A 17,630-nucleotide genomic window follows, 5' to 3' on the forward strand; every position below is an offset into this window, starting at 1 on the left:
AACTGGAGTCACTGCGGGGAAGATGAACAACAAAAAAAGATTTTTTGAAGAATACAGGAAAATCTTCCATATTTGATTAAAAACTATAAACTTATGCATCCATGAAGCTCAACAAAACTCAAGCAGAAGAAATATGAAATAAACAGCAAAGTATATAATAATCAAATTGCTTATAAATGATAGAAAAAATTATAAAAGCAGCTAGAGAAAGAAGATAAATTACACACTGAGAATAATCAGAATCACAAAACACTTTTAGTCAGAAACAAAGCAATCCAGATAATACTGTAGAAATATCTTTAAAGTCACAAATGGGGGGAAAAAAAACTATCAATCTAGAATACTATTCCCAGTCAAAATATCTTTTTAAAAGGAAGGCAAAATATTTTTCATATATACAAAGGCCAAATCAATTAATCATCAGAGAGGTGCTCAAAAAAAAAAGTTAAAAGTCCCTCATAACAGAGGACAATACCATATGGAAATCTGGATCTACACAAAGGAATGAGGAAAACTGGGAACTACAAAGGTAAATATCATTTTTTCTAATTATTTAAAAGATAATTAACTGTTTAAAGCAAAAGCAACAACATATTAAGAGGTTTACTATACATGCACAAGTGAAATGCATCACAACAATAGAACAAAGGCCAGAAAGTAAAAGTGAAAGTATACTGTAAGGTTCTTATATGTGAAATAGTTTAATATCACTTGAAGGTTGATTGTGATAAGTTTAACGTGTATACTATAAACCTTAAAAAATCTCATTTGTAGATTCTTCTAGATTTTCTACATATACAGTTACATAAGCTTCTGTGAATAAGAACAGCATTATTTCTTCCTTTCCAATCTATGAATGCACTTTTTTCTCTTTTTCCCTAGTTTTAATACATGAGCTAGGACTTCCAAAACAATGGCTAGAGTAGGTGTGGTCATACTACAAACACAGCTGCTGGAGCCCCACCCCATGAGTTAAGAGTCATCATAACCTGGCCAGATACTCACAAAATCCCTATCCTATGGAAATGTGCTTGTTATTTTGACATCAAGACAATCTTGTTTTAGTGGCAAACAAGTTCTGAAAACTGTAACAAAGGTTATATCATGGCAAACAGAATTAGAAGTTTCATAACTTGACAAGCCAAATGAAGCTAGGCTGGAGTCAAGGAGCCCAGAAATTTCCAAGATTCTCGACTGAATTATGTCACCTAATTTACTCTGTCTTCAAGTCAGAAGACATCTTTGGTACATCATTAATGATGCTACAAATAGTTAACAAAGAATTAGGAATTCACTTTTCAAAGTCTAAGTAAGAATGTAATTCCTAAGTTTTAAAATATGAATGTGGCTCACCAGTTTTCTGCCTGAAGAGAGGATGACAGAGTTTAGGAACTCTAGATTCTAAAAGCCCTTCTTCAAATATCTGAAAATTTGTCCCATTATTTGTCTTCAATCCTATTTCCAAGGGACAGTGTGGTCATTTTATAAACAGGTAGTTCTCCAACAGCATCTATAAATGGTGACCACAGGGACTTGAATACAAGTCTGAGCATCAGTCCTACCAGGGATCGGCAAGCTTTTTCTATAAGGGTCAGAAAATAAATATCCTAGGTTTTTTAAGCCACACGGTTTTTGTCACAACCACTAATTCACTTTGCCTTTGTAGCATGAAAACAACCAAAAAAAATGTGGATACATTCCAGCAAAACTTTATTTACAAAATACCTAGTAAGCTAATTTGGCCCCCAGGCAATATTCTGTCAACTCCTAATGCATTTGGTCAAAAATATCTACCAGAGAAGTCAAGCCATGAATGAACTCCTCTTTGGGGAATAACTCAACTAATGAGTTTTGATGGAAACTGAACACACCAGATTTTCACTTTTCCAACTTTCCGTAAAACTAGGGCATGAACAAATGATTCAAGCATTACCAATCAGATACATCTGTCCCAGATTTTTAATCCAGTGATAGCAAGCAGATACTATACAGAATCCACTTTGGCAGCTAGTGGTAGTAGCAGGGTATGTCAACATATGCACTGTACAGAACAGGTGGTCATCACTGCAAGCTGCGCCATCCATTGGGTCCAGTGCTAGGTAGCAGCGGTAGTATCCTTACCAATTATGTGGTAAGAAGTATGGATCATGGCTGCTACTAGTCCCAAGTCTACTTCTCCAGCACTCCCAGCAATTCTGTAGCTACCTACTATCCTTATAATAAATTCCTTTTCTTTAAATTGGCCAGAATTGGGTTCTCCTGCTGTAAGTAACAACTTTTGAGAGGCCCTGATACTAGCAGCATCAGCATCACTTGGGAACTTGGTAAAAATGCAAATACTCACACTCCATCCCAGACCTAGTAAATCAGAATCTCTGGGAGTAGGGCATGGCCTTCTGCTGTTTAGCAAGTCTTACAGGTGATTTTGATGCATACTGAAGTTTAGAACAAGTGGTTTATAGGCAGGATCTATGCCAGGCTGGGTTATTTGGCTGATAACTTATTAATGAGGAAGAACACAAGCACTGCGACATCTAGTAAATCCTGTTCCTTCCAGTACACCTTGTTTGACAGTCACAAGATGCCCAGCATTTATGAAAGGACAGAAAATAATCTCCCACAACAAAGTATGATTGTAGTAGCAAACTGATTAAATCTCTTATATGATGTGGGTGGTTATGGCATTTGGCTTACAACAACAGCAAATAGTTGTTGACTGTGTAATGATGGTCTCAGAAAGGAGTTTCTTGCAGTTTCTATACAAACTATCTCTGAGACATGCTTAAGGTACCATACTGTCTAGTAGGCTCTTGATATGTCCAAGATAGGTAAAAGCCATTATACAGTGCTCAAACAAACAAGCCTGACACACACAGGTTGGAAGTCTTAAAGATATTTCTCAGTAGTAAAAAATTTAAATGCTATATTCAAAGCAATGTTAATTATTTACAGTGTGCACCTGAAAGCTTCTCTATTCAGCGTGAAAGAGGGAAGTCACGAGGACGATGGAAAAACTAGAAGTCATGACATTCCAGATCAGTAACACCTAAATCAGCCAACCACTTACTGTAACTGCAATAAAATACTGCCAAAATTATCCAGGGGTATTAGAAGAACACACACCAAATCAGGATTAGGGAATAAAATAATAAGTTCCACTTCAGCAAAAAAAAAAAAAAAAAAAAAAAGTGAGGAAGTGGTGATGATTCAGTATTTCCTAAAATTGATCATCTATACCCTCTCAGCCAGTCAACATAAGTGAAAGTGGGCAAGCAGAGGTGGGTGAGAACACCTACAAATTGTCCTTCAAACAATCCATACCTACTGCACTCATTTTAGGTATATTCTACGGCTTTTCAATTTCACTGTTAAATGAAATATTAAATTAATATTTGCAGCTCTGTATGTATGAGGAATTAATGATTATGTTAAGTACACACATCTAATCAAGCAAATTGGGATTTCTATTCTCTTCCTCAATGTTGTACCCAGTAGTGTGCTGCTCAAAGCAACTTCACCTCTCAATTCTGCAGACTGCTGTTCTACACATGCTGAGAAACACAACCAAAACTTGGAAAACTCAAATTGGGATGCTTGGAGCAATTCTGAATTGTTCTGGTTCTCAAAGTCTGAAACTAGTGAAATTTTTATCTATGATATGCTTAAGTTATCATGTTCAACTTTCAATACAACATCAATTATCTGAAACACTCATAAATCATGGTATTTTACTTATTGTCCTAGGAATTTTAACAATAAAAAATCTCTCAAGTCAGTACAGATTCAATTCCAAGATACACATATTCTGCACTTGTGGTTCTATGATGAAAATTTATGATAAAGAATCTTCTCCAAATCATTGTTGGGTTGCCTTTAGCCTAACAATGTGGTTAAAAACTTGCACACTGGAGACAGCCATGGCTCAAAGTCTGCCTTTATCAGTTACTAATTTTTCCTTAATTTTTATTAATTTTTAAAATTTTTTATTAATTTTTAAGAATTTTCCTTAATTTTTACTTTTTGTACAAAAGGAATGATAAATTACTTCCTTTTGAACATAAAATAAAATAATGCCTATTAAGTGTGCAGCACAGACACTATCACTTGGTAAAAGTTAATAAATGTTAGTATTATGTTTTATATGTTTGTATTGTAAAGTTACAAAACAAGAGTTAAGTTATATTCAGCAGACTATTAAAGCTATTTTAAAGATTTTCAACAATATCTCCAAGTTAAAAGCCCATACATTAAAGATAGAATTCCATTCCATTGGTTTCCTCATCCTTGTAAATCTATTCTACAAAATGGCAGTAAAGAGCTATATAACAGTTACCACACCCAGAGCCAAGAGCCCAGATTGTGAATTCTAAATACCACTTTCCACTAAAAGGAACCAGAGTTCTATAGATAAATGGCTGACTTCAGTACTAGGGCAAGGAAAGTATAAGCCTGGAACATCTTCTTGAACCACAAAGTATTTGTAAAGACTAATGAGGTCATGCCAAGAGAACACAGGAGCTGACTTTGAAAGACATCCCACTGGCTAAATTTGGGGCAATCTAATAATCAAAAAGAATAATGACAATATTAAAAAATACAAAAATAATCTTTGAATCCACATTGATTTTTTTTTAGAGAAAGAAAAGAGAGGAAAGGGGAAAGTTCTTCTATACCGAATACCAGCTAGTAAATGTAGAAGAAATAAACAACCTACACTTTCACCTGAGTGACCCATCAGCATCTCAAGTGCAACATATTCAAAGCTAAACTGATTATCTCTACCCCTAGCTGTGTCTTACTCCTAGGTTCCCTGATTTAGGTAAATAGTACTCACTTTCAACAGCTCTAGCAAGAAATCTGTCAATTCTACTTTCTAAACATCTCTGTTCATCCTCTTAACTGAAGTAATTTAGGGATTCATTATTTCTCACTGTGTAACAGAAAATGGCCTTCTTGCCTCTAGGCTGGACCCTGTGTAATCCATTCTTCAGAGTGCTGCCAGAAAGGTCTTTCTAAAAAGAAAATGCAAACTCCTTAACAAGGAGAACAAAGTCCTTTATGTTCTAGATCCTGACCATGCCTCCAGCCTCATCTATTGTACTATTTACTCTTGTCCCAGTGTTCCAGCTACTCAGACATCTTGCATGTTCATGCCTAGCTCATCTTGTGGCCTTGGCTAATGCTGTTCCCTTTTCAGCAAATACATATAGTCCCTTCTTCACCTAACTTGTACATGTCCTAATCTATACTCAAGTCAGGGTTCCCTTTTCTAAAACAATGTGAATGACACCTTCCTACCCTTTACTCCTCATTCCCAACAGATCTTATACAAACTTCCGAGGACCTGGTATTTCCAATTACCACAGTACTACACCAGGCTGCATTTTAATTCTCTGTGTACTTGCCTATTTGCTCCCCTAATGAAAGAACTTTAATCTTTTATTCCTGGCACTTAAAAACAGTGCTTTAAAAATGTTTACCACGTAAATACACATTAGGCAGTCTTCCACAGAAAAAGTATACTTTCAACTCTGTCTCAGTCATTTAAGGGGCTCATAAAAAATCTAAACTTCAGCTGGCACTTGTGACAGTTATAAAAACTCTTTTCTAAAAAATCTACTGTGATGAAGCCTTTTTATATTAGTTAAATACTTTAAGGAAACCAAACTAAAATAGGCTACCATCCTCTGAAAATAACAGTTACAAAACAAAATGGTATAAGAAATCACATGTCAAGCAGACCTTTTCTCATTCTACATAAAACTTGAGAATTATAAACTTCCATTAAATTGACTCAGGCACTTCAAAGCACTTCATCTAGTACAAGCAAGATTAAACAAGAGGCATTTATTTAGGAAAATATTAGGCTTCTATATACATGTCAGTAAAGAAACAAAAGTTCAAAGCTTAAGATAGAACCTAAAGTTGACTGCCCTGATAAACAGAAAGCAGTGGGGTGCTATAGGATTGAGGAAGTCATTGATGAATCATATGACCTTGAGCAAGATAGTTTACCTCTGTGGAGCTCAGTTCCTTTATCGGTATGCAACCCATTTCACTAGCTCTTGACCCCACCAGATAAAAGTATTTTGGGGAATGGGGTGTGTGTGTGTATGTGTGTGTGTATTTTCGGGAATGGTGTGTGTGTGTGCATGTGTGTGTGCATGTGCATTTTCACCAACACATGCTAGGCAGTGCTGTTACTTCTACTATGTTAAATGTCCTGTCCAATGAACCCCACTGTTTCTGCCATATGTCAAAATCTGAAGCACTACAGCTGCCAAAGTTTCAGTTTATGGCAAAGTAGTAGAGAATGTTGAGTAGTGGAGAACATCAAATAGGGACTGCTTATGCCTCCATAACCTCAAGTTCTTAATAAAGTGGCTCATTCAGTTTTTATTTATAGCCAGGTCTCAATTTACACAGGCTGGTTCAAGGTAAAGTTAAACAATAACCACAATATTATAGAGCTCACAATCACATATTCCTTTCTAAGAATATGACTTTGTCTAGTTCATCGTGCCTGGCTGCTCCTTCTCTTTGCAGAATTCTCCCTCAGGAATGCTCCTCATCTCTCAGAAACAAAATCTTACGGTGAATGGCCACAGTTTTTTCACAAGTTAGGAATCTTCAGTACATGTAAAATGAGGTGCCTAGAAGAGAAGTTGTCTAATAAAGGTCCCATCCAGATCTGGTATTCCTTTCTATCCAGTTGGGTTTACAAATGAAGGTCAGAGGGCCCGAGAAGCATAAATAAGTTCTTTTACTTTCCAAGGAACCCTCTGAATGTGCATCTGCTGTAGAAAAGCACAACAGAACCTTTGTTCTGCCACCCTCAGGGATGCATACAGTGACTCACTCAAAAATGATTCCAACTACAATGGTGCTCTTTTACCAATTCAGAAAAAAACCTCTACAAGTGTACATTTAAAGACTATTATCCTATATTCTGAAATAAATTAATAATTTAAAAATTCTGAATTTTATTTTCAGTCCTAGCTCCCTCTTTAACTTTAGTAACAAAAAATAGGCTAGTTTTTTTTTTTTTTTTTTTTTTTACAAAAAAACGTTTCTTGGATTGTAAATGGGAAATTACATTAACATCTGGCTGAGCATGAAGTATCTGCCTAGCAAAAGTTTTAACCCATCCTGATAAAAACACATGAAAAGTTAGTACTGGCACTGCAGTTAAAACTGCAAGTGTGTTTCAAACCCATATAAAAAAAGAAGTTCCTGTTTCAAGGTATGGCTGAAGTTCCTCTATTTGAATCATCTCTGAAGAAGTGTCAGGTAAAACAGTTTCTTTATAGTAACTGTATATTATCCATATTTTAATAAGAATATTAATAGCTAACTTTGCCATTGTGTCAAACTTCATCAGTCTCTTTATCCCAGCACTTCAAATATTAGATCAATAAAAATCATTACTAGAAAGACGAACAGTATTTTTCACACTCCTTTTCTTTTTAAAGTCATTTACCCTACACGTATTTGGATACCTACTAAGTACCAAGAATTGCATGATGGGAACTGGGAGATAAGAATACAGTCACTGTCCTCAAGGAGCTTACAGTCCAGCCAGAGAGACAAACATGCAAGTAATCATAACACAGTACAGTAATAGCTAAGGTGGAGGAAGATGCAAAGTATCCTGGGAACACAGAGAAGGAGGGGGAAATGAGACTTCAGTGAGGAGTCTGAATTTGCCTAGTGGTGTTCCAGTCAAAAGAAACAGCAAGCCAATAAGTGTGGCCATCATTCATTGAGTACTCATTGTAACTGTCACTTCGCTTAATACTTCACATATATTATGTCATTTAGTCCACGTAACAGTTCCCCAAGATATTCAATCTTAGAGAAGTTAGGTGACTTTCCTAGGGTCATTCAAATTCTCAGTGCTGGAGCCGAGATATGAAGTAGGCTTGTCCAAATGCAAAATTTCAGGGCAGTAAACACTGCTCCACACTTTTCCATCCTGTATAAAACACAGAGACAGGAAAATATAGCACAATGGACAATGCTTCTAATCTCCGACTATAAATCAGGATTACTCAGGGAATTTTCTATAAATATCAATGCTTAACACTCCATTCCAGAAGGTTCTAACTCAAGAAATGAAAGGTGGGCCTGGGCATCAAAAAAATTTCCTAGGTTGAGAAACATATACAGCCTAGGTTGAAAAGTACTGTGTTAAGATATTTATAAGTAGTTAAAATGCTTGTGTTTGGGGGTGAGGGGTGGTAAGGTTAGAATGCTACGCAGAACATCATGGAGGACTTTACATCTTTCCACTTCCCATCAGAGCCAAACTCAGAAACAGTATACTTGCTGCCTTCACTTTCTTGGGTCTAGTTACTCTCTTTAATCTATGCAATCAGACTCTTTCCTCAATTCACTGAAATCATTCTGATGGAAGCAACCCAAGAATTTATCAATCCTCACTTTTCCCGAACTCTCCAGTATCTGACATTAATGATTAGGGATTTCTTTCCAAAATGTCCTCCTTTAATAGCACTCTTCTGTTCTCTTCCTCCCTCTATAAACAATTTATTTTCATTCTCTTTGGCAGTTTTCTTTTCCTTCCCCGACCCTTTTGGTATCAGAGCACCCAAAGGGTCTGCCTTTGTATTCCATGGTTTTTTCACCATTAGCATTCCTACCAATCCCATGACTTCACCTAGGGCCCATATGCTATATATACTCTCAGACCAACCCAGATTCATAACCTGGCTTGATATGAAGCTCCAAATGCTTACTGAACATCTCTGTATCCCCTGTAGGGAGTCTCATACCCTTACTGAAACCGAATTATCCTCCTACCCTAATCCTGCTCTTTAATAATGTACTCTTACAGTTACCCAAATGAGAAATTTAGAAATTACCTAAACTTCTGCCTCGCTCTTATTCCCAATCCAAGTCTGTCCCCAAAAAGCAAAAGACAGAGAAGTTCTGCAGACTTGCCCCAGCACTACCGCAAAAGCTTGAGAGGAACATTAAGGATAGAGTGTTATCTTGGCCTGAAGTGCATCATCTGCAGCTGAGAGTCAGTTACACCAAGAGTAGGCTTCAAAAGAATGAAGTGGCCAATCCAAAAGGGTGAGTCATGGTATAAAGGATATGAATGAAGATCAAGGAAACCCAAGAGAGGAGTTTCAAAGTCCAATCCAAAGGTAAAATGCAAAGAACCAAGATAGTTTCATAGTACTCTTGGTTGCTGGAGAGAATACACACTGTTTGATTCCACTCAAATGAAATTCAAAAGCAAGCAGAACAAATTTGTGGTAAAAGATGTCATAAGAGTTTCCTTTGGGAAAGAGTATTGACTAAGAGGGGTAAAGGGAGAGTTTCTGGAGTGCTGGTAATATTCTGTATCACGATTTGGGTGTCAGCTAAATATATTTGTGAAAATTAAGCTGGCTGTACATTTAAGAATATGTGGACTTTATTGTATGTGTATTACAATCAATTTCAAAGTTAAAAAAAAAAAAGTCTGGTGGAAGGTATACACTCCCAATCTAATCAGTGACCATGTTGGGCCAATTCTACCTCCTCTCTCTCTCACTATCACATATTCTGCTGTCTTATCTCACTTCTGACCACTGCATTTGTTTCCTATAACCAGGACCGTATCTCCCAGTTTCCCTGTTATCCTGATATAACCATTAATAGTCTTACCTTTCACAGAGAAAAGTATCTTGGTTTGGACAAAATGTTACTTGCTCATCCTACTATAAACAACCCTGCCTCTGGTGTAGCTGGCCTGCACCTCTCCCCACAGCCTCCCCCTCCTCCAACCACCCTATATCTTCAACAACACCCACAGGGTAATCTTTGTAAAACTGATCTTATTTCTAGGCTTTAAACCCTTCAATGGTTCTCCTTTATTTACAAGATCCAGTCCAAATCCCTGAAATGATCCAAACCTGCTATTATATCCAGCTTCAACATTTAACATCCAACACCATGTACTAACCCTCACACACATAACAAATACCCCATACACTAGCCCAGTGTTTTGCAACCATTTTTCATTATCACATCCCTCCCAAAGAGTATTTTAAGACATTTTTTCATAAGCGCACCCCACTTCCAATTAAATATTAAGGAATAAGACTTTATCAGGTAGGGGTGAGTTCTGTATAGGTATTACTACACAAATCATAGTAATACCTAAGTTTTTTTATCCCCCCCCCAAAAAACCCCAAGTTTTGTCCCTTCAGTGATATCACCCCACTGAGAATGTATGTTCTAGACTTACAGATTGGCTTCTTGTTCTACGAATGTACCTGGCTTGTCACCATTAGTGCCTCTGTTCCTGTTGCTCTCTGCCTGGAATGACCTCCCTTCTGGATAACATCCAGACAGCTATTCACAATATTTAAGATTTTACTTAATGTTTCCCCAAGAAGCTTTTCCTTTCTCCACTTACAGTCCCAAGGTGCCCTATCCATACCTTTTTCACTAATTACCTTAACATTTTACTAATATTTTAAGTCACTGAAAAATAGGGACCATGTTCAAATTCTCTCTACAACCTCAGCTTTTAGTATTGTGTGTCACATACCATCTGTTAAATAAATGGATAAATTAACATTATCATCTGGGTGAGGTAACCACACAGCTCAGTTTGCTTGATACAGTCCTTCTTTAACTTGTTATCCTAGCATAAATATTAACAGCACTTCTTACTCTTGAAAATGACTTGGGTGATAACATATATTGTTAACCTATCTAGGCAGTGGGAAATAATTAAATTCTGAGCAGGAATAGTACATGACCAGATCTGAGTATTTGAAAGATCACTCCAGCACAATATGACAATAAAATGACTGAAGTGAAAAACTCAGGGGCAAAATGATTTAAGTCTGAACCAGGGTAACAGAGCTAGAGAGGAAGAAGTAGAGAGTGATTCAACATGAAAAATCTAACAAGGTTCAGTGGACAGTTAGATACAGAAAGGAAGAAAGCAGGGGGAATTTCTGGACTGAGCAACTGGGGCAGTCAGCAGCAGAATAATGAAGAGGAATGACGATGGCTTCAATTTAGGACTAGTGATTGAAGAACCTGGAGGATAATTTAGGGCTTAGATACATGGATCTGAAGCACATGAAACAGAGTAAGATGGTCCTAGGCATCAGCCTATAAAAATTAACTGAAGCCAATCTGCTGAATGAGACCACCCAAAATGGATAGAATCAGCAGTTCTAATGAATACAAAGTATTATCTTTTTAATATGAGGACTTTACAAATTAATTCTAAATTTTGTTGTGTTTAACATATTTACTGATTTAATATGTGCAAAGCATGGCATTAAGCCTTTAGAGAGGGAAATATAAGAAAAATAAGGTGCTCACTCTGAGGTAAAAAAGAAAGACTATAGAGAAAGGATGGCATTGAATAGGGACTGAGTTGAGAAAAAGCCAAATTCAAGGTCTCAATTTTGACTGTGGCATCTCTAATTTTGGTATAACGACTCAAAATGAGTACCTTAATGGCTTCGGTTGCTTTAGAGCACTCAGCTTCCCAAAGAGTACTTAAGTCTAAAATTTTCCAAGGAAAAAAAAAACTCTGTGAAGTGGAAAAGGAAATTAGAGAACTAGTTCAAGAAAGACAATGAGCTGTGGAAGCTGAATCTACAAAGTAGGAGAAATGGCCAGAAAAGTAAAAATTGTGTTAGAACACAGTTCTAAATGGCATACTTTACAAAACTTTCCATTCTCAGTGTCTGGCTCCCTTGGATAATGCTTGAGTTGATAGTTTCATGTAAGGACAACAGATGGTTCAAAATAAAGAAACCATTAATTTTGTCCAAGAAACAAACAGAAGACTTCTTTATTCATTAATTGTATGATACAAACATCTGATTACAAGATTATAAGACAGTGATTCTTATCTATTTGTATATTTTTTCACAATGCTTTGTACTCTAGCAGGTATTCAAGGGAAAATAAGATGAGTAAATGAATGTTATCCCCTTCTATTATACACTTTACTGACTTAGCTTCCAGGACACCGCCACTCTATCTTGGTTTTTCTTCCACTGAACTCTTTACTCCCACTCGTTCTCCTTTGCTGGTTTCTGCTCTTCTCCCCTGACCTTATAGTGATCTAAGTGCCCAAGGGCATTGTCTTTGGTCTTCTTCTATTCCCATGTACACTTACTATTTTGGTAATTTTATCTAGTCTCATGACTTTAAACATTATCTGTAAGGTAATGACTATAAAATTTCTATCTCCAGCCCAAACTTCTCTCTAGAAATAATGATAAAAGGTATTTGCAACTCCTTACTCAATATTTCTAATAGACATTTCAAATGTGACATGTTCAAAACTGAATTTCTGATCCACTCCTCTCCTCCTGCAGCTTTCTCTCTCTCTCTCTCTTTGGTGGCAGCTCGAACTCTCTTTGATGGTAACTCCAACACTCCAGTTGCTCAGGACAAAAACTTTGAAATTATGCTCAATTCTTCTTTCCTTCAAAACATAAATCTAATCCATTAAGCAAATCCTGTTGGCTAAACCTTCAAAATATTTCCATAATTGACCACTTCTTGCCATCTGCATTACTATCACTTTAGTCTGAGTTATGAACATCTCTTTCCTGCTTTAATGTGACTGCCTCTAATTGATGGTCCCATTTCTATTCTTGCTCCTACGCTATTCTCAACTCAGCAAGCAATCAGGAGACTCTTTTACAAGTAGGATATGACACCTCTGCTTTAAAGCATTTTGGCAGAAAACAAAACTCTCTTTCACTCAAAATAAAAGTCAAAGAATTCATGATTTACAAAATCCTGCATGATATGCTCCATCCTATATCACCACTATCGTCTCTCTGACTTCATCTGACTTACTATTCTTCTCCAGTCACTCAGAGCTCCTTGCTGTTTCCTGAATGCACCAGGCATGCTCTTATCTTAGGACCTTTGCAATGACTGTTCTACTTGGAAAGCTCTTTCCTTATATATCTCTCGGCTGATTCTATCACAAGAATCAAGATTTTCATCAAAATTCATCTCAACCAACACAACACCAACTCTCTTTATTTTAAACTGTACCCAGCCTTTGCCCCTTGCTTCCAATTCCTTTATCCTGCTCTTTTCTCTTATTAGCAATTATCAGCTAACATAATTATACAAGTATATACTTGTTTATTATATTTACTTGCCTTCCAGCCTCCCCATTCTACTAGAATGTAAACACCATTAGTGCAGGCCTATTTTGTTCACTGATACATCCTAGTGCACAAAATAGTCCCTTGAACTGGTAACCTTTCAATAAATAATTGTTGAACGCATTTACTTATAAGAGACCCTTAAGAGGCAACTAAAAGAAAAAGGATCTTCTGAAAACAGAAATGACCCTGTGAGAATTTCATCAAAATATTTATCACAAATAAATTATCACTAGGATTCAAGTTACCACTTCTTTATTCATACTTCTGTACCCCAAACAAATTCTACACTCATTCAAAAGTACTGCCAATGAATCAAGTAGGTGACAGGTTATGCTGCTACCTGTCACAGCTCTAGCCTGTTGTGGGCAGCTGTTTAGCATTTCCTTAAGCAATGCTGTTGTTCCAGTAAAACAAGATAAAGTACTTAACACAGCACACACTGGCCAACATAACCTTGTGAACCGTTCAGAAAACTTTCTAAGGCTCAATGATAGACAATTTCAAACTAGGTAAATCTGCTATTAAAGAGCAGTAATATTTTCCTATAGAAATGTAATTTTATCATAAGCAACATTTAAAAGTAAAACCTACATTAAAAGCATTGTATGATATTTACTTTCTTTTTAAAATTTTTTGGGGGGAGGTAAATAGGTATTCATTGATTGCAGGTGCTGGGAATTGAACCCAGAACCTTGTACATGCTAGGCATGCACTCTATTACTGGGCTATACCTTCCTCCTCTATTTTCTAATGACATAAATACTACAGCAGATTCACCTGTTCAAAGTGAATGCCTTCAATGAGCTCACAATGACTTTAACAATTACAGGGAAATGAAGACACATAAGATTATAAATGCAGGTCTCAAAATGGGGACTGTTGAAAGTGAAAGAATTTGATTTGTTACTATGCAAAGACCAGGATCTCCAATAATAAAGTTTGACCCATCAGCTACAATTGTAGCTTGAATAATGCCATGTCATAAAAGGTCCGCCTAGACTTCTGAGACCTGCTATGCAAACCACTGTAAATCTGAAAAACTCAAAAGTGAGTCAGGAAGAACTAAGCAAAACATTTCCTTTCATTTACTGCAATTACATACAAGTCCAACAATCCATTCAGATTGTTGTTAAGTTTCTGCTTTTTGGTTTAGGAAACATATCACTTATTATGGAAACTTGTCCAAATATATAGTTACCCCAAATCTAAACACTCTATAGGGGCATACAAAGTTACCAGGTTTTAGTTATGTGCCTGAAAAACAGCCTTCAGGTCAAGTCAAATCCTTTAAGCTGATGCCATTACTGCTAACCCAATGCAGCAAGTTTTGGATCCAAGCACAAAATACTGTAAAATTTCCCAATGACATAATCTGAAAAACTACCTCCAGAACTTATCTTCAAATACGCATAATTCTCTACTAGAATTCATCAACTGACTGGATACAGTTTTAAACTGACCTTGAAAATTTTTATCGTTCTTTAGGTAACTGAACAGTATTTCAAGGAACTTTAAAGAGAAGTTATTTCTTAATAACATGGCTGTTAACAGTTCACTTAAATTTCCACCTCGTTTTTCACAGCCTACCTACCTACGAGCAATTTCACTCCGAGACCCATATTTTACCCTGAGGAAATACGATTTAGTAATGGTGCTTTCGTGTAGAAAACACTTCCTAGTCACTAGCAAGGACGGGTGTGTGGGGAAGGCGGCATCGCTAGCAGGAACGGCAGTCGTCACCCCGCCCGCGAGAAGGGCCCAGGTCAGGGTCGGGGACGTAGAAAATAGACACCCAGGCAGCAGGTGCGAAGCTCTGGCAAGGGGACTATCGCCGAAAGTTACGGACGGACAGAGGGACGCTGTCTGTTGAACGGCGGGAAGCGTGCCGGGGTCGGACGGCCTTACCTCTGGCGTCCGTTCGGGCGGCTTCTTCTTCAGCGCCTGCCTAGCGCCGGGGTCCACCGGTGAGTTCATGGTGGCGGCCCCGGCCGCCGCGCTCTCCAGCCTGGCCTTAGCAGCCCACGCGACAGCCCATTCACCTAGTATGTCTGCACCCTCTCCTCCCCTCACTGAAGAAGGGAACTCCGAAGTGCGGCGGGGACCGCTCTCTGGCAAACAAACCTTCGCAACGCCCGCCGGGGGCCTCAACCCACGCGCGACTGGCCAGAGGAAAGCCCGCGCGGGGGCGGGGGAGTGAGAGTGCGCATGCGCAGCACGCGCGAGCACGCAAACGAGCGCCTAAGGGCGTGTCTCCGCGATGACGTAAAACCTGGGGCGGTGCTGTTAAGCCTCTTCCAGCCCTTCTTCGTGAGATTTAAAAACACGTCGCGAGACATCACCTGGCACGGGATCCGCCTCGGATTTACGGTTTCCGCAGCTTCAGCTTCCGGCTCGAGGGGCCGGAAACTCGCCGTGAAGTACTGAGCAAAAATAGCTTGTTAGGTGCTGAACGGTGAGGAAGGCGTTGTCGGTGGAGAGTTCTGTTTGTGCTAAAATCCAGAAGCTCCGGGCGTGCCCACGCCCGGGCCCGGGCTCCATCTCTGCAAGTCCGACACCGCTCCTTTGGAGAACTTACGGAAATCGAAGCTGCCATTCGGCAAACAAGGAAGTTCATACACTCTCTTCCCTGCGTGTCTTCTAATAAAATGAATCTATTGTGGAAGAGGCCTCCTAAGAAGTACCTGCTCTGTCCAAGACGGACGTCTGGACATCAGGGCTGAAGAATCGCAGCTTCGCGGCCTTGAACGGGGTGGGCAGCCGCCTTTCCTGTAGAAAGCGCGTTTACCGCTCTTTCGCCAAGTCAGTGTGGACTGCGATCACAGAACCAGTGCCCAGGGCAGCTCTCCCTCCGCCCAACCCCTTTCCAGGCACCGGGCCTTCGGGTTGCCTGGACTCAGGAGTGACCGCTTTCTCACTGCATTTTACATACTAGTCTGTTTCCCAGCCGACCGAAAAAGGCAAATTTGCATTTATTTACTGGCCCCTTCCTTGTTAAGAAAAACAGAAGACTTGAGCTAACTGACAGAATTCCAGAATCCATTGTCCTAAAACAGCTCTTTTCACTCCCATCTCATTAGCTTACGGATGGGCCGCACCAGTCCCCCAGTTCCTTACTTTGGAGCCACATAGGCACGTCCTTTTCCACTCTATTTTAAGATCCCTCAGCTTACATCTAGATACAGCTTAGTATTTCTCACAGCAATTGGTTCACTAAATAACTCGGTTATTTACAATTATGACACTTCACATTAATTTTTTAATGACATGGTAAGAAAATTATATTTCAGAGTAACAAAAGGGAAAGGAGAGTTCAGGCTGCAACATTCACTGTTTCTGGGACCTGGTAATGATCGCTGATGTTAATAAGGCCTTAATAAGGGTTTATTTTTCCGTTGGTCATTCAGCTTGCCCATACTTGAAGTTTACAACATAATACTAGCACTTTTCCTTTTTGAGTATAGAACAAAAATCTTACCAGGGAAGTTACAACCCATCCACTCTGGAAAAAATGTCTGTCGATAGATCACAGGGAATTGTAATGACCCATTTTCTTCATTTTATGTGTTTATAAACATTTCCTCCCAAAGGTCTGTGTAAGATTACAAACGTTATCGCTTCCATTTTTCAAGGATATTTCCAGAGTCACATGAATATTTTGAAAAAAGCGTAAAGGAATTAAAGCACGATGACCATAAAATTGGGCTTTAGGGGCAAACATCTGTATTTTTGTCTTTAACAGACCATTTCCAGTAAAATGACTTTAAGTTATTTAATATCTTTGAACTTCAGTTTCCTTATCTGTAAAATGGGAAGACCTATTGCTTTGTGATTCTCTTAAGATTACATGAGATAATTTATGTGAAGCATTTAGGATGCTGCCTGCACAATCCAAGCACTCTGATATTTCTATTATTTTACCTCTAGAAAGTGATTTCTCTAAAGCAGAAATTCAAGTTTGAAGAATTAATACCTTTAAAAAAAAATTAGAACTATTCAGAAACACATTAAAGTATTCATGAAGTCATGGAAGAACAGAACTCTCAGAAACTGCCATTTAAGTGGGAACGCTTGGGGGGAAAAGTTATCTAGTAAAGCTGAAACTTAACATACCCTTTCATAGCAAGCCCACCCTTTGATATATGTCCTAAAGAATACCCAGGTACACTAGAAAAGATGAACCAAAAATGGTCATTCTTCATATTAGCAAAAAACTGGAAATAACCCAAATGTCCATCAATTATAGAATGGGCAAATTGTTGAATGTTCCTTCAGTGGAATACCAGCTACATAATACATGAATGAATCTCCAACATAATGCTGACAGAAAAAAAAGCAAAACAGAAAATATGGAGCATAATTACACAAAACTCAAACAAGTAAAGTTAAAGTATACCACTTAGGAATGCATACACAGAAGTAAAACTATAAAAAGAAAACAAGGAAATGTTCACA

General features: G+C 38.1%; 1 protein-coding gene across 6 annotated transcripts in view; it reads right to left on the bottom strand.

Annotated features, from left to right (window-relative positions):
- RAPGEF6 (Rap guanine nucleotide exchange factor 6) overlaps positions 1-15,388 on the bottom strand; it is a 197,864-nt gene extending 182,476 nt beyond the window's left edge. For 4 of the 6 annotated variants that reach the window (XR_001365932.2, XM_006184095.3, XM_032476650.1 and 1 more), the window contains exon 1: positions 15,084-15,152. Coding sequence is in view for 5 of the 6 variants with exons in the window: in XM_006184095.3 (XP_006184157.2) it covers positions 15,084-15,152 (69 nt within the window). In the remaining variant the exon portion in view is untranslated. Of the gene's footprint in view, positions 1-15,083 lie in introns of all 6 variants that reach the window. The other 2 variants (XM_032476649.1, XM_006184094.3) reach the window with 1 other exon arrangement.
- Positions 15,389-17,630: the final 2,242 nt, after the last annotated feature.

This window comes from Camelus ferus, chromosome 3 (assembly GCF_009834535.1).
Source record: "Camelus ferus isolate YT-003-E chromosome 3, BCGSAC_Cfer_1.0, whole genome shotgun sequence".
NCBI classification, from domain to species: Eukaryota; Metazoa; Chordata; class Mammalia; order Artiodactyla; family Camelidae; genus Camelus; species Camelus ferus.